At 43.9% G+C, this 22,733-nt stretch overlaps 1 protein-coding gene across 10 annotated transcripts in view; it reads left to right on the top strand.

Moving 5' to 3' along the window:
- Nucleotides 1-22,733, top strand: part of ARHGEF9 (Cdc42 guanine nucleotide exchange factor 9) — a 383,799-nt gene that overhangs the window by 297,763 nt on the left and 63,303 nt on the right. For 9 of the 10 annotated variants that reach the window (XM_075008221.1, XM_075008225.1, XM_075008220.1 and 6 more), the window contains 2 exons: nucleotides 7,658-7,849; nucleotides 19,796-19,975. In XM_075008221.1, the coding sequence (XP_074864322.1) occupies nucleotides 7,658-7,849; nucleotides 19,796-19,975 (372 nt within the window). Of the gene's footprint in view, nucleotides 1-1,142; nucleotides 1,234-7,657; nucleotides 7,850-19,795; nucleotides 19,976-22,733 lie in introns of those variants that run through there. The other variant, XM_075008229.1, reaches the window with a different exon arrangement.

Below are 22,733 nucleotides of genomic sequence, written 5' to 3'. Positions count from 1 at the left end.
GACCCAGTGCAACTCTTTGTTCTAGAATTTTAGCTCCGTTTCTATTCCAGGCATGACCCCTGGGTCTTTGCAGCACACTTCCCTAGCCCAGGAAAATCAGTGTGATCAATGGAGCTAAAATAGCTCCCAGTGAACACTTTGCAAGCCTGCCTCATCTAGCCAAAGTTATTCAGGAGCAGCACAGGATACTTTGTTTTTCAGCGTATGTGCAGCTTTTCTCTCTCCAGTCTCTATCAAGAGCACTTACGCAGGGGGTTGTGCTGTTCACATTGCTGGCGGAATAACCCCACTGGGAAGAACCATGCTATGCGATTGGCTGTCCCTTGTCCCGACAGACTCCATTCAGGGGTAGGTTTTCTTATCCCATTTTCAGGTGCTGGTAAGCAGGCTTGTGTCTCTCAGTTCTGTGTACTCTGCTAGAGCTGCAGTACAGCGCATCAGGCACCCAAGCAGAGGGAACAAAGGGTGCCAACCCATTGTGCCAGTCCTGTCTCTTTGCAGAAACCCTGCATGATGCCTTGGACAGAGAAATTTCTCCTTGCCAGGAATCCTGCATAACCCCAAAGTGGATGATGCTGGGTGGACAGGCAGAACTACTATCGCTTTCGCTGTGTCAGAGTTCACCCTCCCACTAGTGTATGGGGTGGGAGTGGAAGATAGCAATAGGTAGCTGCAGGTATCTGGCACTTTTCAATACTAGAATGGATCACTTTTGCTTATTTTTGCTAATTACGGTCAGTTCTGTCTCAGAGTTACTGCTTCCTAACCCAGAGCTTCAGCCAGGTAAAGGCCACATTTCCCCTTTGCAATAACCATTACATTTGATCCTGGCATTCCTGCTGCTGGACTCATTATTGCAGCTGAAGCATCTGATGATTCTCTGTCCATACTCCCTTGGTCCACCTTGAATGCACTAGAACATAAAAAACAGGAACTGACAGCCGTATTCACTGTGTTTCATTTCTGCTCCATCACACAAGACATTAAACTGACTCCCAGCTCTATTGTCGTGGGGAAAGGTACAAAGCATTAGAAGTCAGTGGATGGTTTCCTTATATAACAAAGGAACAAAGGTGTTGTTTTGAAGGGGGAGAGGTGCTTTTCTTTCCATTTCTCTTTCCAGACTACCAAGCTCCCCAGAAGCCTCGGTCATCCCGAAGTGCATTAATAGCTGTGTGGTCACAAGGCAATGCTACGGAAATCTGCATTGCCAGCATGAGGACATCTGCGAGAGTATGTGAATGATAAGAATAGTCAAGATACCTGGGTTCTCTTCCTGGCTTGGCCAAGATCACTAGGCATGCCATCTTTGCTTGGGCTTCCTTCATATGTAAAGTAATTATAACCATACTGGGCTAAATTGTGTCTTTAGGTCCAGCTCTGAGCAAGAGGTGGTATGCAAGGTGCAGCCTGCTAGACACAGCCCTGGGAGGGGTATGCGTCTGAGACACTGTGCTCAGGATCAATGCCCTGCCCCAGTGTTGTCAGGTACCGGGGAGTGAGTGCACTGTAAGTTACACAATGTCTCGGAAGCCCACACACAGGTGAAAGAGGTGTTCTTACTTCTCAGTATTTCTCGGTAAAGGCACAGATAATATAAGAGGCTACTGAGCTTGCCTCATGGTTGTAATTGCTAGCTTTTATAATAGGTAGCTTTTGATCACGAAGTGCTTTCCGAGTGAAGTGAGAGTAATTATTCCCATTTTACAGATGGGCATGAAGTGACTTGCCCAAGGTTACCCTTTTAGGTCATTTCCTGTAAGATGTGGCCCAGTGCCTTCTTCGTTAGACCATTCTGCCTCCCTCATAGTGCAATGATTAATTTAATTCATGTTTGTAAAGTGCTTTATGATTCACGGATACAGCTCATTACAGGATCAATTCTGATCCTGCTGTAATCAATGGGAGTGTTTCTATTGACGTCCATGGACACAGGATCACGTTGGATGTTACTAGAAGATATTAATAGCACTTTTTTAAAAATTGAGCCTATCAGTATTGCTTTAGTCTCGCAATTAATTTAAGTGTTTAAACAACCCTTATAATCCACAGAACTGTTATTGTAAAACAGCAACTGAAACTGGGATTGTGTATTTATTTACTTGTTCTATTGTAAACATACTTTTTTCAACAATCTGTATGACCCAGCATTTGTCTGTCTCTCCAGACATTTAGACCACAGCCATCCCTTTAGTATCCTAGTGTCTGAAAATTAGAAATTGAAACTGACTAGAAAGAAAAATGAAAATGACCAGTCAATTGTCACAACCCAGAATGTGGTGCAAAAAGTAACTCTGAGAATGAGTGAAGCTTTCTATTGCATATTTCAGTTCTCTTATCTGCCATGTGGTTCTCTGTGTTGCGGTTCACTTCCCCACAGCATGATTCTTTTGTGTTCCTGTGATCTCTCATCCCTGAGGAAGATCTCTGCTGCCTACTCTCTGGTTGAGACATCTGGCATGTATAGCAGAAAGGATAATTTCCCCCTTATTCTTGAAAAGAACATCTTTATTCTTTTGTGTTTACTATATCATTATAAGTGCTCACAAAGAGGTGGGTATTCTCCAAAATCTCCAGTTCCTTGACCTTTAAAGCTCACTGTAGGAAGACAAAACACTGGAGCTGTGATAAAAGTGATGTTGTTTAGCACAATGTAATCATCAGCTAGAAACACAGAAAAGATCGAGAAAAAAGGTCATGCCATTTTTTTTCTTTTGTCAATTTAAAGGGACAGTCAATTTAAAAATCACTTATTGGAAAGAAAAGTCCTTACCCCTAATTAATTGGATTATTAAAACTGAAAGAATAATCAAAAATTAAATTTTATCTTCACTCAGTAACCTTTTTATTTACTTTGTGCCTTTCTCTGAGTTTGGACAATGACTACTCCTGAAGTCAGTTTCTTTCTTACTTACAGACAGATTTACTTTCAGGTTCTCAGTAATGTAATAATTTGTTTGGTGGCACAGGAAAGGAAAATTTGTTTTGTAATAAACAGTTTTCTTTTCAATTTTTTTTAATCACAAGAACTTTTCTTTTGAGTTTGGGTTTTACAAAATGTTTGTGTATGTGCCAAATGTTGGGAACTACTTGAGCTAATAAATAGAGAGGGGCATTCGCCACCCCCACTTTCTTCTTTTTTAAAACAACAATGTATTTTGGGGGGCCTTAGGCAAGTAGTTTGTGGTTTGGGAAATTTTTCTGAGAGAGTTGAAAGCTGGGTCTACACCCCAAAGAGGCCGTCTGTTGACAAAACTAGGGAACGTCCACACTACAGATGTGTTGTGGCTAGAATCTGTTGACAGAAGGCAACCTTTTTTCTGGCAGAGTTATGTCTTGAAAGTTTGAGGTATAGCACCTCCATAGACAGATTCCGTCTACAGAAAAATAGTACAGATGACCTGGGGGGGGGCTCTGTTGACAGAGAGAGCTTCTGGTTCTCTGGGCAGCCATGTTTGCAGAGCTTCCAGTTGGCTGTTCTGTCGACAGAGGGCATCAACACAGGGAGCCTGTATTAGGTGTGGACGCGTTCTGTAGACAGAGGTTCTGTTGGGAAATATCTGTCGACACTGACTTCTGTTGACGGAACTCTGCAATGTAGACACAGCTCAAATGTTTCATTTTGACCATTTTAAAACACTTTGGCTATGTCTACGCTAGAAGCAACTGTCTACAGAAGTTAGTGTTGGAAGAGACGTTCTGATAAAATTTCTGTCGACAGAATGTGTCTTCACATGAGTGAATCAATCTTTTGATCGCTCTGTCAACAAAAGGGTGCCCCAAGCATCTACACAGCTTTTTTTGTTGACAGTTTATGTTGACAAAATGCATTTTGTGTGTATACACTGTGAGTTTTGTCTATAAACCCCAGTTTTGTCTTCAAAACTCTCTAGGGTAGATGTAGCCAATTAAAAAAAAACACAACAATGAAAAAACTAGAAACTGACTTATTGAAATTATAAGAAATTTTTAAGTCAGCTCAAAGTGTTTTGGTTGATTCTTTTTGTTTGTTTATTTGATGAAAAATGTTTTTCATTTCAAATGGATCCTGATTTATGTTATGGTTTGGCCTGTTGTATTAATTTAGATGATATATATGGGCCAAAGATGTTAAGCTACTCAGTGTCCAGCATTAAATAGTTTTATGTAAGGTCCAGGATTTGATATATAGGCTACGTCTACACGTGAAGCCAACATCGGTAGCAACATCAAAATAGGCTATTTCGATGAATAACGTCTACACGTCCTCCAGGGCTGGCAACGTCGATGTTCAACTTCGACGTTGCGCGGCACCACATCGAAATAGGCGCTGCGAGGGTACGTCTACATGCCAAAGTAGCACACATCGAAATAAGGGTGCCAGGCACAGCTGCAGACAGGGTCACAGGGCGGACTCAACAGCAAGCCGCTCCCTTAAAGGGCCCCTCCCAGACACAGTTGCACTAAACAACACAAGATCCACAGAGCCGACAACTGGTTGCAGACCCTGTGCCTGCAGCATGGATCCCCAGCTGCCACAGCAGCAGCCAGAAGCCCTGGGCTAAGGGCTGCTGCCCACGGTGACCATAGAGCCCCGCAGGGGCTGGAGAGAGAGCATCTCTCAACCCCCCAGCTGATGGCCGCCATGGAGGACCTGGCAATTTCGACGTTGCGGGACGCGGATCATCTACACGGTCCCTACTTCAACGTTGAACGTCGAAGTAGGGCGCTATTCCGATCCCCTCATGAGGTTAGCGACTTCGATGTCTCGCCGCCTAACGTCGAAGTTAACTTCGAAATAGCGCCCAACGCGTGTAGCCGCGACGGGCGCTATTTCGAAGTTAGTGCCGCTACTTCGAAGTAGCGTGCACGTGTAGACACAGCTATAGAGACCACATCCTCCTTAGTTCCTTGGCAAACACACCATTGAATATTCTTGTAACCTGGCGTTAAAAATAAAGAACATTTAAAAGAGAATTAAAGCAAGATTTAATTTTCACAACTTCTCTCGTTCCCTTTTCCTGGAAAGTTTAGAAGGAAACTCCCTTTGTTGGAGAGTTTCTTAGATGCTATCAAAGATGATAATAACTGTCCCATTGAGGAAGAGAGAAGTTAGCTAAGATGGGCTGCAGCTGTTGTTTTTGCAGCTATTGGTTGAAGTACCATCTTGTGTCATTTCAGATGGCGTTTGGGTTCAACTGAAGCTGGTAGGTGTGGTGGTGTCATCTGCCTGCCTCTTTCTTTATATCAATCTGGTTAGGGGACATCCCTAAGAATTGGGGAAATGAAGGCCAGGGTCCCAGGAAATGTGGATGTAAGGTTGCCAGCTATTATGGTGACGCTTGCTGCAGTAGCCTCTGTCTATTCTTTCTTTCTCTGACTATTCTTCCACTTCATCTATTCTCCTATTTTTTCTCCCCAGATCTCTTTCTTTAAGGCTCCAGAACAGCAGTGGTGACCGGAAAAGCCCAATGCATCATTATTTTGTCCAGTAGTTATCTCTGAACCACTAATTTTGGGTCATTAATTTCTGGTTCCACTTTTTTTTTGCCAAGTGTGATTTGAACATAATCTTTAAATTATTATCAACATGCCTTTTGTTTGTTTGTTTAAAGTCATTGAGTCTCTGTCTGATTCATTTGCACCTGTTTATTAACATTCATTATGGAAAGCAACTTAACTTACTTTTTATTAACATTTGTTATAGATTAGGGCAACATTTTACAAACTTTTATAGACTTTTTCCAGTTAAGCTCACAATTAAAGTAAATTTGTAGGTCCGGTTTGTAGGTCTCTGTGGCAAAAAAATCCATTTTTCACTTAGGTCTAATTTAATAGTGCCTTTTACCCAGTTTCTAGTTTATGATAAATATAACACATGGAGGGCTTTATTAACAATGAGATTCATATATATGAAAAAAAACACATTGAGGTTTTCTTAAGAAATAAGAATTGGCTAGCAACTGTATATATATTTTTTTATTCTGGGGGATTATTGCATATTATGGTTACTTGGTGGTGAAAGGGAAGTTTACTGTTATGAGAACATAGCAACCCCTTATTTGTTGTGTTTTTGAAAGCAGTACAACATTAGAATGTTCACTGGCCAATCCAAAGCCTTTGAGAATGTTCACCAGCCAATCCAAGCTCACCCTCATTCCACAAACAATTTTCAGAAATTCTGTTCGTCCCAGGATTTGCTTATGGAGCATGATGCAACTCACACAACAGAATCTCTTGATGCTAAGGTAGGGTGCGTTGATTGGCTGGAGGACACTTTTATGAGAAACATAAAGATCAAAGGAAACTGCAATTGGAATGAAAATCAATATACTATCACATTTCTGTAAACTTTAGTGTCCCATCCGGGTTTAGACTGGATTGAAGTTCAGAGACATTCCAATTTCTGAATCAGACACACATTGCCCTTTTCAAACCAATTTCCTGTGGCGAAAGCAAACAGCTTATCTGTCTTTCAAAAGCTTTATTCCTTTCACTGTGGGTCCCAAATGGTGTTATATGAGACACAGGAGATTTAAGGGAATATGCTTGAAAATAGCATATGTTTAAAGTAGATTGAGTCTATATGTGGGTTTGTTTTTGTTAAGTGACCGTTTCAGTGTTAATTAGACCCCAGCTTCTTTATTTTATTGAATTATTATGTTTTGCTTGGGGTCAAAATTGTCCTGACATAAAATCAATGCTTTTTAATACCGGCACTTGCCGGTACTGAGTACCAGCACCTCGGCAGCCCCAGCCATTGGATTGGCTGGGGGCAGGGGGTGAGGAGCTGGCTAAATACCAGGTCCTTTTTTTTGTTTTATAAAAGAGGCACTGCATAAAATTATCTGTTTATTGAGGGAATTCAGCCCTGGGCTGCAGCCATTTTGAGCCAGCTAAGGTGGAGCAAAATGATGACTTCAAAGGGGCTTTAAGACCTGCAGGGGAAACCTTGGTGCGGGAGGCCTTTCTGCTACACACAGGGCTGGCCCCAGTGCCTCTTTGCTCCTCAGGCTGGAGTTAGAGGCAGAGAGGGTATTCCAGAGGCAGGAGGAAGTTTGGCTGGGGAGTGTTCCTCGCTTTTTGCCTGCAACCACATTGCCATAGCCAATGTGGGCTAGCTCAGTGCAATATAGGATGGCCCTACTCCTGGCCCCAACTGGCTGAACTGGTCACTATCTGCTGGAAACCTCAGGACAGAGAAGGTATATGCTGTCCACTTGGCTCCCTGTGGTGATCTCTTCACAAGTACAGGGATGAGGTTTTAGAGCTACCCATTGTAATTGGACCCTTTGCAGTTCATAACCAGGATGTTGAGTATCTCTTGCATCTGGAGTGGCATCCTATTCACAGCACCAGTCCCAGTAGCTGTGTCTTCTCAGAAGGAGGGTAAGAGCATTCTGCATCACAATATATGCAGTTTTCAAGTGGCCTTCCAGATCGGATCCAGGCAGTTTGCACTGCAAGAGTCTAGTATACAGACAGAGCAGGTGTGGAAGACTAAGCGGGCTCCCACAACTAAGATGACAAGCTGTGCTGAAATTTCAAAGCTCCTGCCCTATTTTTCTTTTCCGGTATCCCTTTCTATAATTCCATCGTTGCCATGTCTGTTTTTATTAGTTGGACTTCTGATGCTTTTACTAATGAATGTATTGCTGTTTCCTCTTCTTCCTTGCAGCTATGGGTGAACCAAGAAGACGGAGTAGAGGAAGGAACCAGCGAAGTACAGAATGGCCATTTGGATCCAAGCGCCGACTGTCTCTGTCTCAGCAGAACCCTTCAGAACCGCGATCAGATGAGAGCCAACGTAATTAATGAAATCATGAGCACAGAGCGTCACTATATCAAGCACCTCAAAGACATTTGTGAGGTACATGGGAGATGGGGAAGTACTCAGTTGGTAGAACAAAGTAGTGTGTGACTAGCATGCAGATACCTAGACTGTACATGGATGATGGGGAAAGAGAGAGGATGTCCAGGCTTCATCAAGAGATTTGTGTGTTCCTTTTACATGCCAGAAAAGGTCATTAAGGGACAGGATTGTTGGAGCCACCAGATTAAGCATGAGTGCCCTTTTTGGTTAAAAAAACAAAACAAAACAGAGGAGCCAGTACTCAGCTGGCTCCCTGCCCTTCCCCCCTGGCCCTGCCCAGCCAATCCCATGGCTGGGGCTGCTGAGGTGCCATTACTTAGTACCAGCAAGTACTGGCCCAAAAAAAGCCTGAATGTTGAGATCCTTAGCCCCAATCTCCTTCACTGAGCTACAGTAACTCTTTATCTTCGGTGTGGAGTACTACACGCACAAGACACTAATTGCCTTCATTATGTAGGACAGAACAAACCAGCAGTCATGGAGCATTTTAAAGACTAACAAAATGATTTTTAGGTGATGAGCTTTCATGGGACAGACCCAGTTCTTCAGATCAAAGTTTGATCTTATACTTAGTTTGATCTGAAGAAGTGGGTCTGTCCCATGAAAGCTCATCACCTAATAAATCATTTTGTTAGTTTTTAAAGTGATACATCACTGCTGTTTTGTTTTGTTGGAATACAGACTAACACGGCTACCTCACTCTTGCTGCGTAGCACAGAACGTTAATTACAGCCTCAGCAACCTTAGCAAATATTCAAGATTGACACATGTACATAAGTTAAGTGTGCTGTGCGTCATGTGTTATAACACATTAGGTTATAATTACAGTTTTGTGTTATACTGAAAGAGAGGTTAATGTGCAGTGTGCACAAGCTTCCTTACAAGCTATGGGCAGAAGTAAGTTCCTTGTGATTAATTGAAGTCTGTTAGTATCAGAAGAAACACGATGTGGTGAATATTAGGATATGGTTAAGAGGTTGGCCCTTGACATTTCTTTCTATTTAGACTTTGTCGCAGGGGTGGGGGTGGGGTGTTAAGCAATGGAGGTTTATATATAGTGCCAGATTTTCAGGTGATGTAAATTGGTGTAGCTACATTGACTTCGGAGAAGCTTTGTTGAGGATCTAGCCAATAGTTTCTAAAGGTCTGTCAAGGATAAATGGTATTCCAAAGTGTATTGCAACCATGAACTTGTCAGGTCAATAGAGTCTGATAAACAATCTATGAATCTGACTAAAATTAGAAATCAGATTCTTACTATGATAGATCTGGAAAGGAAATTATTTCCTTCTGCTGCAAAAGTATTTGAGATTTCAAAAAAATTTCCACACCCTGAATTGAGATGAAGAAGTAAAATCTCCAAAAAAATAACAAGCTGGAATCTAAACATTTCATCCCAATAATTCTGAAACATTTCATTTAGCTTTAAATCATTTTATTTATTTTTAATTTTTACTAAAATCAGATTATTGCAAAATGAAAAGTTATTTCAGATGAAAAAAATGGAATTTCGCAGTTTGAATACATTGAAATGAAAAACATTGACAGTGTCAAAAACATTTTTCAAAATGTTTTTAAATCAGGAAGTCAGTCAGTACCAATTATTTCCCATGAAAAATTTGGATTTAAAATAATAGGCATTTTCTGGGGAAAAAATGTTTTGGTGAAAAATTCCAGACCACCTCTTCTCTCTAAGGCTATGTCTACACAGCAGTGTTACTTCAAAACAGTTCATTCTGGAATAGCTATTCTGAAAGGCTATGTTTACGCTAGCCCCCACCTTTTGAAAGGGAGATGCTGATGAGACACTTTGGGATATGCTAATGAGGTGCTGCTGTGAATATGCAGTGTCTCATTAGCATAATAGCAGCCGCAGCACCCGTGTAGATAGGGGCCTTTGGAAAGGAACCCCCCCAAGTCTTCGAAAGCCCCTTATTCCTATTTGGTTGTCATGTGCAGAAGTGTCTCATTAGCGTCCCCCTTTTGAAAGGTGGGGGCTAGTGCAGATGTAGCCACATAGCTTATTTCAGAATGACACATCTATAGGCAAGAAGGCATTTTGAACTAGCACCTAGCTATTTCGAAATAGCATGTCTGAACACGAAGGCTGTGGCCACACTAGCCCCTCCTTTTGGAGGGGCTATGGTAATGTAGCACTTCAGCAGATGCTAATGAGATGCTGCCATGAATATGCAGTGCCTCATTACCATAATTGCGGCTGCGCGTGTTTGAAAAGTGCTGCTTTCGAAATGCACGCCACCCGTGTAGCCGGGGGCTTTTCAAAATGCCCCCCTGATTTCAAAAGCCCCTTAGTCTCAAAACCAAACATGAATAAGGAGCTTTCAAAATCAGAGAGCCATTTCCAAAGGCCCCCAGCTACAGGGGTGGCGTGCGTTTAGAAAGTAGCACTTTTGAAGCACGTGCAGCCGCCATTATGCTAATGAGGTGCTGCATATTCATTGTAGCACCTCATTAGCGTCTGCTGAAGTGCCACATTACCATAGCCCCTCCAAAAGTAGGGGCTGGTGTGGCTACAGCCATAGCGCCGTTGGACACCATTATGGCTTATTTCAAAATAGCCATATTCTGTGTCCTAATCGCACCTGTTTCTAAATATGCATTATTCCTCCTGCAATGAGGTTGATGACATATGAAGTAACACACCCGCTATTTTGAATTTACTTCAAAATAGTGTGTGCTTAGTGTAAATGCTCACAAAGCTATTTCCAAGTAACAGCTGTTATTTCGAAATAACTGCTGTGTAGACGTAGCCTAAGCCAAAGTTATCCATTTTTCTGATGTTTTCAGACAAATATTGATTGCCTTTAAGTGAAGGAATTGCCTCTTTCTTTTTAGAGCTCATTAACTCTGTCTTCTCCCATCCTCCTTTTTTCAAAGCTTCATTCTTTTCTTTGCCATAAAAACCTATAGTCCGTGTCTTTCCCTTTGAGTTCACACCACTGACAGTTTACAATTCAGCAATCCTGTGCCTAGCCTCTGCAGAATCAATCCTGCAAAGTCCCTAACGACTTTATCTCAGAGAGCTTCCACTGCCTTTAGCTTTAAACTGGTCTTATTTCTGCTGACAAGGCAAAAATCTATCCAATGCGGAAGGGAGACTTTAATGCTTTTTCAAGAGTGGAAAAATCTAGGGATTTCAATTCGGGGTGAGTCAGTTTGAGTGAATTACGTCATTCCAGTCAAAAGAGGTTAAACAAAGAAGCACCTTTTCTGTGTCTTGTTTCTTTGCCTCTCCTGATATTTGTCTGTTGAACAAAAGACAATCTCAATTTACCACTTTCCCTTCGTGTCCCTGGGCCTCAGATGATGTAAATGGGCAGAGCTCTGTTGACTTCAAAGGAGCTTCATTGATTGAAACAAGCTGAGGATCCGGACCATTGTGTCAAGAAGATGTGTTTCTCCATGACTCTTAGCTAGCTGTGAATTATGCCAAATATAATTGCAGGATATCTTACCAGAAGGTGGAGGAGCAATACAAGGTCAGCTGCATTTTTAAACAAGAGAAGACCGAAATGAGCATTCTCATTTGCAGATGTGATCGGCCAGCCGTTGCTGGAAAGAAGCTCACCTTGCTCAAATTAAGCATGCAAATCAGAAGCAATCAATTTGCTTGGAGAAGGCTGGAAGACAGCTTAATCAGTCCAGGCTCTATCCAAACAGGCTGACTTGACTGCATGCTTTTGTGTTTAAGTGGAGTGTGGCTAGCCTTAGAGCTAGGTAGGACAGCTTGATCTCCTGTCCCATGCTGCGTGGAGAACTCCAACAGAGGTAATACCCTATGCTGCAGAGTGAATACTCCTCAGGTAACAAGACATAGAAGTCCTGTTGACATAGACAAAGTTTACAAATCCCCCTACTTTTATCTTTGGGACAACTAGGAAAGCACAGCATTATTATAAACTGAGCAGTGTGGACAAAGACATCTGACAGGCTAAGGAAAGTTGGAACTGTGTTCGAACACAATGTTGTAGCATGAGCCAGGTTTCACTGCTAAGATGTAAGCAATGTAATATCTTCTAAAGTCCTAGATTGCTGCTACTCTTGAGCAGTTCAGGGCACTCCACTTGCAGCTTCCTGTCTTAGAACACACACAAGCAAGTATCAGCAATGAAGGGTCCTGTGGCACCTTATAGACTAACAGAAAAGTTCTGAGCATGAGCTTTCGTGAGCACAGACTCACGTCATCAGATGCTGGTCTTGGAAATCTGCAGGGCCAGGTATAAATAAGCCAGAGCAAGGGTGGGGATAACAAAGTTAGCTCAGTCAGCAAGGGTGAGGCTTACTACCAGCAGCTGATCTGGAGGTGTGAACGCCAAGGGAGGAGAAGCTGCTTTCGTATTTAGCCAGCCATTCACAGTCTTTGTTTAAGCATGAGCTGAGGGCGTCAAATTCGTCTGCAAATGAATACAAGCAAGTATGTTATGCAGCTGCACAGGACTATTATGTATTACCTCCAAAAAACGTTTAACGAACATTCAAGTTACAAAGCCCAGCACCCAGGAGTTCAGGAGTACCCGTGCTAAAGATTGCCTTTTTCAACTGAGATTTTTCACAACTTATAACTTGGCTATATTTGGGGGAATTTTCAGCAGAGCAGCCAAAGACATATTTTTGCCATAAAGGTCCCCCCCTTGCCACAGTCCAAGCCATTGTGCCACAGTGCAGAGGTGGTAGAGCAGTGTTTCTCAAGCTGTTTATCATTGTAGACTGCATATGTAGCCTGCAATGTGTGTGACGTGGGCTGCATGTTGAGAACCGGAGGGCCCCTCCCACAAAGACTCACCAAGGACTCCATGCTCAAAGCTCCCCTCTCAGAGAGTCCTCAACAGAGCAAGACAGGTGGAGCCCTGCACATGAGGCAGGGCAGCTGGAACCCCAAAACCCACCCTGCCTGGGGCTGAGCAGCTGGCACCCTGGATTCCACCTCATATGGGGCCCCACAGCTGGGACCCCAGAACTTGCCCTGTGAAGGGCTGGCCAGCCAGGACTGGATTTTTTTTTCCAAGTACACAGATGGGCCACAGCTATGTGGTAATTGGGCCACATGAGGACTGCAGGTTGAAAAAAAAACTGCACTAGAGCTTCTCAGTGGAATGACTGTAAGAATTTTTTAACCTGAGCAAAGCTGTGTATTTCCCACCTTAACTTATTGTCAGAAAACAGCTGAACCATTTTTCAGAACTTCATAAAAAATGTAGCCTAAGGTCATCCGCTGGCACAGAGGATTTCAGCCCATGCACTTGTAGTTTGGCAAAGTAATAAGCAATTAAAAGCAGGGTCTTATAGTGGGAAGCGTCAGACAAACCTTAACCACAGACAGCTCTCTAGCTCCAGCTATAATAGAACACCTTGGACATGCCGTTTTGCAGACTCAACCCCAAAGAGTTCACACTCTGAGGTTTTGACCCAGAGGTGAGCTAGACACCTGCACCTCCCTTTAAGCTATAGAACAGAGATATAGGGAGGAGTCACACTGTGGAGAACCTCAAGCATGAAAATAAGGAGTGTATACTTAATGCAAAATGACCCTGGGAAGCCAGCTAAGGGATTCAAACAGTGGAGTAATAAAATCAGAGTCATGGGCAAGAAAGGTGATTTTAGCTGGAGCTTGAAGGTGGGAGACCAGGCCCACAGACAGGAGTCAGGGATGAAGGAGGCAGTTGCTCAGGGCCTGGTGATTCAAAAGGGCCTGGAGCTGGCAGTGGCAGCCAGAGCCCCATGCCCTTTAAATTGCAGCTGGAGTGCCATGTGCCGCACTGCAGGCAGCTCTTAGGGCTACATGGGGAGGGTAGCCTGGTGCGCTCTGGGTGGTGCAGCCTTGCCCCTTCCACCTGAGGTCATGCCCCTCCCGGGAGGGTGGAGCCAGGCTGCAGCAAGTCCACGGTGAGAGCCTGGAAGGTAGGGAAGCCAGTGAGGAGGAGGTTTCAGTACTTCAGTAGAGAGATGATTTGGAGAAGGGCCAGAGTTTTGTAAGCGGGGTGAGAGAAGAGGTAAATGGAGAACCAGCAGAGCCTGGACAGAGGAGGAAAGAGGGAGCAAAGATAACCCCAGTGTTATGAGTAGGTCAGGGAGAGAGGGGCTAAAAGGCCATGCAAGTTCTTTCACTAAAACCTGCCTCTTCTGTGAGCTCACAAAATCTACGTGCGGGGGAAGCAAGTTTTATAATGTGTCAACGTGGTGGTGGAATCCCACCCCCCACATGTTGTCTTGGGGTTGGGGTGGCTCTGAATGTTTCGCAGATAACTTTCTGCATTGCTACTCAGATTGTCAAGCTAGGTTTGTTTGAGGTTGATCATTTAAGCCTTGAATGGGGAGAGCCTACAGATAGGGCTTTCTGGTGCTCTCTTTGTGCACTCTCTCAAGGAGAAGGGCCATCTTTTGTGTGTTGTCTCTTAGCCAGTCAGCACAAAACATTGGTGGCAGGTAGCCCGCCGACAGGGGAGTGAGGGGCAAAGAGGGCTGTTGCCCTGAGGCCCAGCTTTTCAAAGGGACCTGGCGCTCTGGCTGCTGCCACTGCGACTTTGTCAGTAGAGGTGGTTGGAGTTTCAGGCCCTTTTGATGTGCAGCCACAATGCTGCTCCACCACTGCATGCACCTATGAGGGTGGTGCTAAAGGCTGATTTGCCTTAGACCTCACCCCTTCCTCTCTCGGTTCTGCCCATTCCTGGTGCACAGAGCCAGGTCTGTCTCCTGCCTGGCCCTGGGGCCCGTGGTGGCTGTCAGCCCTGCTGGGTGGCAGTGAATGGTTTTGATGCAATGTGGGGAAGAGGACTGCTTATGATTCATCTCCCTCAAAGGGTCATCCAAGAGCTGAAGTGAAATAACTCTGCCTCATGGCCCCTTCTCTTCCCACAGGATGCCACACTGGAGAGAGCTCCGCTTCCTGAAAATGCATGCGAATACAAGATGGTGCTTCATAAGTAACATCCAACCATACTTTTTGTAACCCCGATTTTAAGAACAGCGCACACACAAGGGTGTGTAATACGATGCAAGTTTACTGCAGGATATTCACAAACTTCTTCCATATTCTGTTTCCTCACACTTTACGTTTGTGTACCACTGTCTTCCTGACTTTCATCCCCAAACCTCCTCTCTCTCTGGAGGACGCTACGGGGAGTTATCCAACATTTCAAGATCCCGTATCATTCGCTATTTAAAGATGAGTCATTCATTTTTGGGCATTTAGATGTTCACCGTTCATCTAAAATAATCAGGAGGTTTGTTTTGTTTTGTTTTTTTACTTTGCAATTATAGTTTTGGAAGACACAAAGAAGTCCTTAAAAAGCCACGTGCAGTCTGCAGCTGCAGGTCGCAAAGCACTGTCCAAGCCTGAGCTTCATTCGCATGATTACCATGGATGCCTATATATACCCACATAACCCTCAGAAGAGCCAAACAGCTAATTAGAATCCATGGATCTGACATTGGTGGTCTACAGGATGAAATATTTTGAGAACCAAGCTGTGGGGTGGTCCATTTGGAGGATGGACTGGTACATTGCTATGATGGGGCGAATCAACAAAAAACTACCTATCTAGTATTTACAGTTTCATTTTCTTCTTCTGTTGTCTTTTTTGCTTCTCTGTGGAAGATAAAGGAGATAGGTCACATCCCACCCTCTTTATATACCAGCTCCAGGGCTTAGAAAACTAACACCCTGCAAACACTTTCCAATTTTGCGATACCACAGGAACAATATCAAAAATACTTCAAAAGGAGACAGTTTGTCAGCTATTTTTAGGTCTTCATTCAGCAAAGTATTCACCAACATCTGCTCATCCGTCAGCTATCCCCAGCCTGAGCAAAGCTGTTGGAATGAGCGGCAGTAAGATGACATTGTTTTATGCAACAGAAGTAAATTTACTGGAAAAACTCTGCAGCCTTCTAGCTGGTGCTAGCTGTGTGTTATATATAATCTGTGATCTCTTCCAATCGATTGCTCACTCAGGAATCTAGCCATCCAAATGTAGAAACCTAACACAAGAGAAGGCACAGAAACTTTGTTTGAATATTATATTTATTTATTTACATTCCCCAGAGTTTGATAGACACCTCTATGAAAATTTGTAGCCTTAGCCTCTGAGCAGCGTGTGATTTAGGCAAGCGGTGACATAGCACATGGGGTGTGGAGAATATTTAAGGCAGTGGTCACAGAGAATAGCCAACTAGCAACCTGAAGGCTGAAATGGATTTGTATGATTCATCCACTAAATTATTTTACAAAAGAGGAATAATAATCCTTTCCTGCTTCACAAGCACTTTGCGGGGGTCAGTTCCTATTTGCAGAGTGCTTTGAGATCCTCACAGGAAAGTGAAAACATTATAGCAAAAATCCCCCTGATTTCTGCCTGGTTTGTGTTATTTATCTCCTGTATAGCTCCCGTACCTTAAAATTGGCTGGTTGTGAGGTAGGCTGCTCCTCTTCTGTCTGCCATTTCATCCCTAGAATGAGAGGGGGAAACCTAAGGGCATGAGTCATTGAGCTACAAAGTAGGTCCCTGGAAGAGCTTAATCACAGATTATTCAAGTATGTAATGTAGTCCGTGATCAAACCCTAGGCTAAAGGAGGAAGAGAGAATTGTCTCCAAAGGCAGCTGTGGTCTGATCTGGTCTGATATGACGTTGGCTAAACTGGACACTTAGGAAGCTGGCCGTGAGCCAGGATGTTTCAAGTCATATTTCTGAGTTCGTCATCTTTTTTAAAGTTTTCATTCAAAAAGAAAAAAAAAACTTGGTGAACCTGAAGGGCAGTTTATGACGGCTTTGCAATATTTATCATTGTTTCACATCCACTGCGTGTCACTGGCGAGTGGCACATCTGCCTGACTCATCAGCTGCAGTTCCCAAATTCAGCTGTTCAACTGGACCTGCCAGCTGCTCTCTTTACTTCATGGGAAAAAGAAACAAGTACAAGATTTCAATTCACCAGGCCTTAGTCATGATTGTTGTTAAAATTAAGAGGCCTCAAGTAAGACTGGGGTTCCATTGTGTCCCGCAAAGTCTAGAATTTAAATAGGCAACACAAGCAAATAGTGTGAAGGGGAAACAGATCCCAAGAGGTATCGTAAAGTGAATTGACCAAGGTCACAGCATGGTAGTAACAGAGAAAGGAGTAGGCTCCAGGTCTCTTTACACCCTAGGCAATGCCTGCTTTGCTAGCTTTCCTGAACCAGTAAAGCATAGATGTCTTGTACCTCAGATGAATACTCACGTAAATCAGAGGCTGGGATGAAAACAAATGATCTGCAACTAGGAAGACAAATAGAGATTTGTGTGTGTTATCTCCTTCCCATATCTACTGTCTGTCCTGTCTGTTTAGACAGTAAACTCTGCAGGATTGAGACTGTCTATTAAACCATGTTCATACAGTGCCTAGCACAATGAGGCCTGTTCTCTGTTGGTCTCCAGGCATTACTGTAGCACTGTGCAAAGAATACTAAATAGTAATAATAAGGGGCAGCGGAAGAGTGGAAAAAAATGATCAGGTAGATAAAACACGGGGATTAGAAGAACTGGTTTCAGATTGCAGCTGTCACTTAAGTCACTTAAAATTTCTCCACTCAGTGTCCCATATGGGGATAATAATTCTTCCTCTTTCTCCTAGCCTTCTATCTCATCTATATACACTATAATTTCCCCAGGGCTGAGACTGCCTTTTACTCTGTGTTTGTACACTGCCTAGCACAACAGTCACAATCAGAACCTCATGTGACACTAGAGCTGCGTCTACACGTGCACGCTACTTCGAAGTAGCGGCACCAACTTCGACGTTAGGCGGTGAGACGCCGAAGTCGCTAACCTCATGAGGAGATAGGAATAGCGCCCTACTTCGATGTTCAACGTCGAAGTAGGGACCGTGTAGACGATCCGCGTCCCGCAACGTCGAAATTGCTGGGTCCTCCATGGTGGCCATCAGCTGGGGGGTTGAGAGATGCTCTCTCTCCAGCCCCTGCGGGGCTCTATGGTCACCGTGGGCAGCAGCCCTTAGCCCAGGGCTTCTGGCTGCTTCTGCGGCAGCTGGGGATCTATGCTGCAGGCACAGGGTCTGCAACCAGTTGTCAGCTCTGTGTATCTTGTGTTGTTTAGTGCAACTGTGTCTGGGAGGGGCCCTTTAAGGGAGCGGCTTGCTGTTGAGTCCGCCCTGTGACCCTGTCTGCAGCTGTGCCTGGCATCCCTATTTCGATGTGTGCTACTTTGACGTGTAGACGTTCCCTCGCTGCGCCTATTTCGATGTTGGGCTGAGCAACGTCGAAGTTGAACATCGACGTTGCTGGCCCTGGAGGACGTGTAGACGTTATTCATCGAAATAGACTATTTCGATGTTGGCTGCACGTGTAGACATAGCCTAGAAGACATATAATAAACAATACATTGAATAATAAACAATACATTGAATAATAAAAGATTATTGGATAATAAAAGATTATTTAATAATAACAATAGCTGAGAGAATAGGGGAGAAAATTCCCTTTTCAGTTACACTGGTCCAACCCATTGACTTGAATGCACTAGTGTAATTGAGGAGATATTGGGAGAAATGAAAGGCGGGGAAAAGAGAGAAATGAAAATGATGCTGTTTTCTCCCTTGCAGATGACATTTAAGCATCGGCTTGTAGCTTCCATCACTGCTGTTCCCTCGTTAGGCAGCCAATAAACCGAAACCACCATCAAAACTTTTTTTTCTTGTTAACACTCAGAGTTCCCACACACTGACATTTTCAAAGCAGCAAAAGCTCCTGCCTTTGTTTCTCAGACACAGGCAAATAAGTAATGATGGGATAAATAACCCACGTAGTATTCCAAGTCAGGGATGTCAGGGACATTTGACGAAGTGGCACATTGCCTTTGGCTTGCAGCAGGTCTCTGATGCCTGGGGCTCAGTGCAGTAGCAGTGGGAAGGGTGGTTGCATCATGTGCTCTTTCATTCTCTGTTATGAGACCAAGACCAGAGAAGCAGACGTTAAGGGAACATACTGCAGCTTGAATGGCTGCTTCCAGGAGCCGAGTAGTGCTGTGGGTGGGGAGGGGAATGAGAGTGCCCAGCCAGTCGAACGACGGGCTGGCCTAGCCTTCATCAAAATGTGAGAATGTGACACCTTTTCCAGGGACAGTGTTTGCAGCAAGAACCACAACTGCTGGGTTTGTTTGCCTGATGATTTATAGGCACAGGCAGTGGCTGATAAACCTGCTGATGGGGTTGGAGAGGCTGAGGCAGAAGTTGCCCCCAGACCTGACCTTTCAAACGGGCCTGGAGCTCTAGAGGCCACTGCCTCCAGGCTCCAATGAATTGGCACGGCAGTGCAGCTCTGGCTGCGTGCAGCTGGGTAGGAGGGGACCAGCACTGCAGTCCTGATGATGCTGAGTGCCAAATATCCTCGGCCCCACCCTTTCTGCCACTAGACCTCGCGGAGCTGCCTGCCCCTCTCCCACCTTGCCCCGGGGCCTGCAATGGGTCTTGGCAGTGCTGGTGGGAGAATGGGCAGCCAAATCTCTTTATAATATTAACAGCCAAATGTGGGACATGCTCCTCTCAGCAACATCGGTGGAAGGTGCCGAGCAGTGGGGGTGGAGCTCCTCTCAGGAGGCTTCCCTGCTCAAAGAATGCTTGGGCAGACTGCTCAGGGAGTGTGGGTAGCTCTCTATATTGCTCTCTATATCGGCTGCTGAATGGGTCAGCACATACTCTGCAGTAGCTTTTGATCAAGGCTAGCAAGTCTGTCAAGATGGCGGAGCCCTGGCCTTGTTCCAAAGCAGCCTTGCCAGACCTCCAAGAGGCCAGAGAGCTTTAAGGGACCATAATCTGACTGTGCCTGGCTCCTCTGTGAGGGACAGTAACTTTTTTGCCTGTTGCTGTTTCCCAGGTCCATCTAGCTTTGTGAGCGTCTAGGTATTTTACAAATTCCTCCCATCTCCTTACAGGGTTACTTAAAGCAGTGCCGGAAGAGGAGAGACATGTTCAGCGATGAACAGTTAAAGGTCATATTTGGCAACATCGAAGACATCTACAGGTTTCAGATGGGCTTTGTCCGGGATTTGGAGAAACAGTATAACAACGAAGACCCCCACCTCAGTGAAATTGGACCTTGTTTCCTGGAACATGTAAGTCTTTAGAGAGGACAGGAGCCATTTCACATGACTCACTCTTCACTGTTTTGGTTAGCAGATCCGCAGATTACTTTAGCTATTCATTTTCTGTTACTAGATAAGTGTGTCTACACTAGGAACTAACTTCGAAGTTGACTTTGAAGTTAGGTGCTATGTTGAAGTAGCCTGCAGGGAGTCTACATGCATTTTCCCTTACTTCAAAGTTAACTTCAAAGTAAGGGACCCCAACTTCAAAGTCCTTACTCTGTTCCCGGGAGTAGGGTGTGTAGGGTGTGTATAGATGCTCAATTTCAAAGTCTGTTACTTTGAAGTTATTTTTGTAGTGTAGACTCAGCCAATGTGGAAATGGGCAAAATTCAGACGTGATGCATGAGGTTATAAGACATAGGAAATACAGGAGTGACAAAAGGCATAACAGTCAGTGAATCTGCTCAGTATCCTACATGTCTCTACCCAATTACAAGGCATACAAGGAATGAATAGGAAGAACTGGAAGTATTAGTACTTAGTATCCAAATTATGGTTTACTATGCATCAGTGAGATTTGGCAGGATAAATCACGTGACTGAAATATTATAACAGAGGGGGATAGCTTTCTTAGGAAGAACAGGCAGTAGAAAAGGGAAGGGTATATATTGTAAGTATGTAGTCTTGATGTATAATACACTTTTTTCTGAAGTCTAGATGGAGGCAACAGGAAGACCAGTTGAAAGTCTCTGGGTCAAAATAAAAGGGAAAAAAATCCCTGACAGCATACGGAAGGGTTCTGCTACAGAGTAACAAATAAAGAAGAGGAGGTAGATGAGGCATTTGTAGAACAAATAATAGAAAAACCAAACCACAAAAATTGGTAGTGAGGGGGGACTTACCCACTTAAGCCTCTGTTGGAAAAGTAATATGGCAAAACACAATTTGCAGTAACCTCTTGGAATGCATTAGGAGTGTGTGGGTTTTTGTTTTTTTTTTGAAGTGGGAAATAAAACCAAGGCGGCAGCCATTTTAGGCTTGATTCTGGCCAATAGGGAGAAATTTGTAGTGAGAATGATCATGAATTTGGGTGAGAATGATCATGAAATGATAAAAGAAGGAGTGAAAGCAGCAGAATAAGGAAAATGAATTTAAGTCACCTGATGAAATGGGTTTTACCTACAAAAGCTTATGATGTGACAAATTTGTTAGACTCTAAGATGCCACAGGACTGCTTGTTGTTCAAAAAAAGCAGATTTCAACAGATTCAAAGAATTGGAAAGTAAGATCCCCTTCAGAAGAAAATGTGAAGTACAAAGGTGTTTGGGAGAAATGGCAGTTTCTCAAAGATACAGTATTAATGGTGCACTAGCACACTAGCCCAATGTTATGGAACGACCGAAAGAATAGTAAGAGGCCAATTACACAAGAATCAAAACGGAATCCTGCAAAAGTGGTTTGTGCATTGGGCTGCTAGACCTGGGGTTGTGAGTTCGATCCTTGAGGAGGCCACTTTAGGACTGGGGCAAATATATGTCGGGGTGGTGCTTGGTCCTGCCAAGAAGGCAGGGGGCTGGACTAGATGACCTCCCAAGGTCCCTTCCAGTTCTAGGAGTTGTGTGTGTAAAAACTGGAAACATGGGAATATTGGTCAAGATGAATACAAAAGAATAATACAAAGCTATAGCATCTGTTTCTGGCACATCACTCATTCTTAGGGGTGTCAGGTTCCCCATCTGTATAATGGCAATGCTACATACCTGACAAATGTGTTGTAAGGGTTTGTTAGCTCATCTGGGCAAAGAGATTTGAGAGCCACACTTCCAAATGTGTTACATAACTGCAGAGTATCATTGTCATCAATATCTCACATGTCAAAGTGCAATTTAATCTAAATCAGCCAGTAGTATTCCATGGAAGTGGAGTAGGGTTCTGTGGAAATTAGTCGTACAACCTGTAGAATTTAATACAAAAATAGATTTTATAGGCTGTGTCTACACTAGCCAAAAACTTCGAAACAGCCATGCAAATGGCCGTTTCAAAGTTTACTAATGAAGCCCTGAAATACATATTCAGCGCTTCATTAGCATGCAGGCAGCCGCGGCACTTCAAAATTGACGCGCGGCTCTTCCAGACGGGGCTCCTTTTCAAAAGGACCCCAGCTACTTCGAAGTCCCCTTACTCCCATCTGCTCGTGGGAATAAGGGGACTTCGAAGTAGCTGGGGTCCTTTTGAAAAGGAGCCCCGTAGGGATGAGCTGCGCGGCGGCGAGCCGTGTCAATTTTGAAGTGCTGCGGCTGCCCACATGCTAATGAAGCGCTGAATGCGTATTTCAGCACTTCATTAGTAAACTTCGAAATGGCCATTTGCATGGCCATTTCAAAGTTTTTGGCTAGTGTAGACATAGCCATAAAGAATTAGATTTTTCCTTTTCGTTTGAGCAGTGGTCTGCTAAACCCAGGGTTGTGAGTTCAGTCCTTGAAGAGGCCATTTAGGGATCGGGGCAAATAGAAGCCAGGGATGGTCCTTAGTCCTGCCAAGAGGGCAGGGGACTGGACTAGATGACCTCCAAAGGTCTCTTCCAGTCCTAGGAAATGCATATCTCCATTCAAAAATAATTCTGTGACTCCTGTTGCATATAAAGGAGAGAAACCTTTCCTCAGTTTTACAGGGTAGTTTAAAAATGTTATACAAATAGGTTATCAGTCTCCATTTAATTCTAAAGGCCTTTTCAAGACAAGGGACAATGATGATGAGTATTAAGAGGAATAGTGATGTGGCTACT

The sequence above is a fragment of the Carettochelys insculpta genome, chromosome 13 (genome assembly GCF_033958435.1).
Source record: "Carettochelys insculpta isolate YL-2023 chromosome 13, ASM3395843v1, whole genome shotgun sequence".
Taxonomy (NCBI): Eukaryota; Metazoa; Chordata; order Testudines; family Carettochelyidae; genus Carettochelys; species Carettochelys insculpta.
Note: the sequence above shows the minus strand (reverse complement) of the source record. Positions and strands in the feature narration are given on the sequence as shown.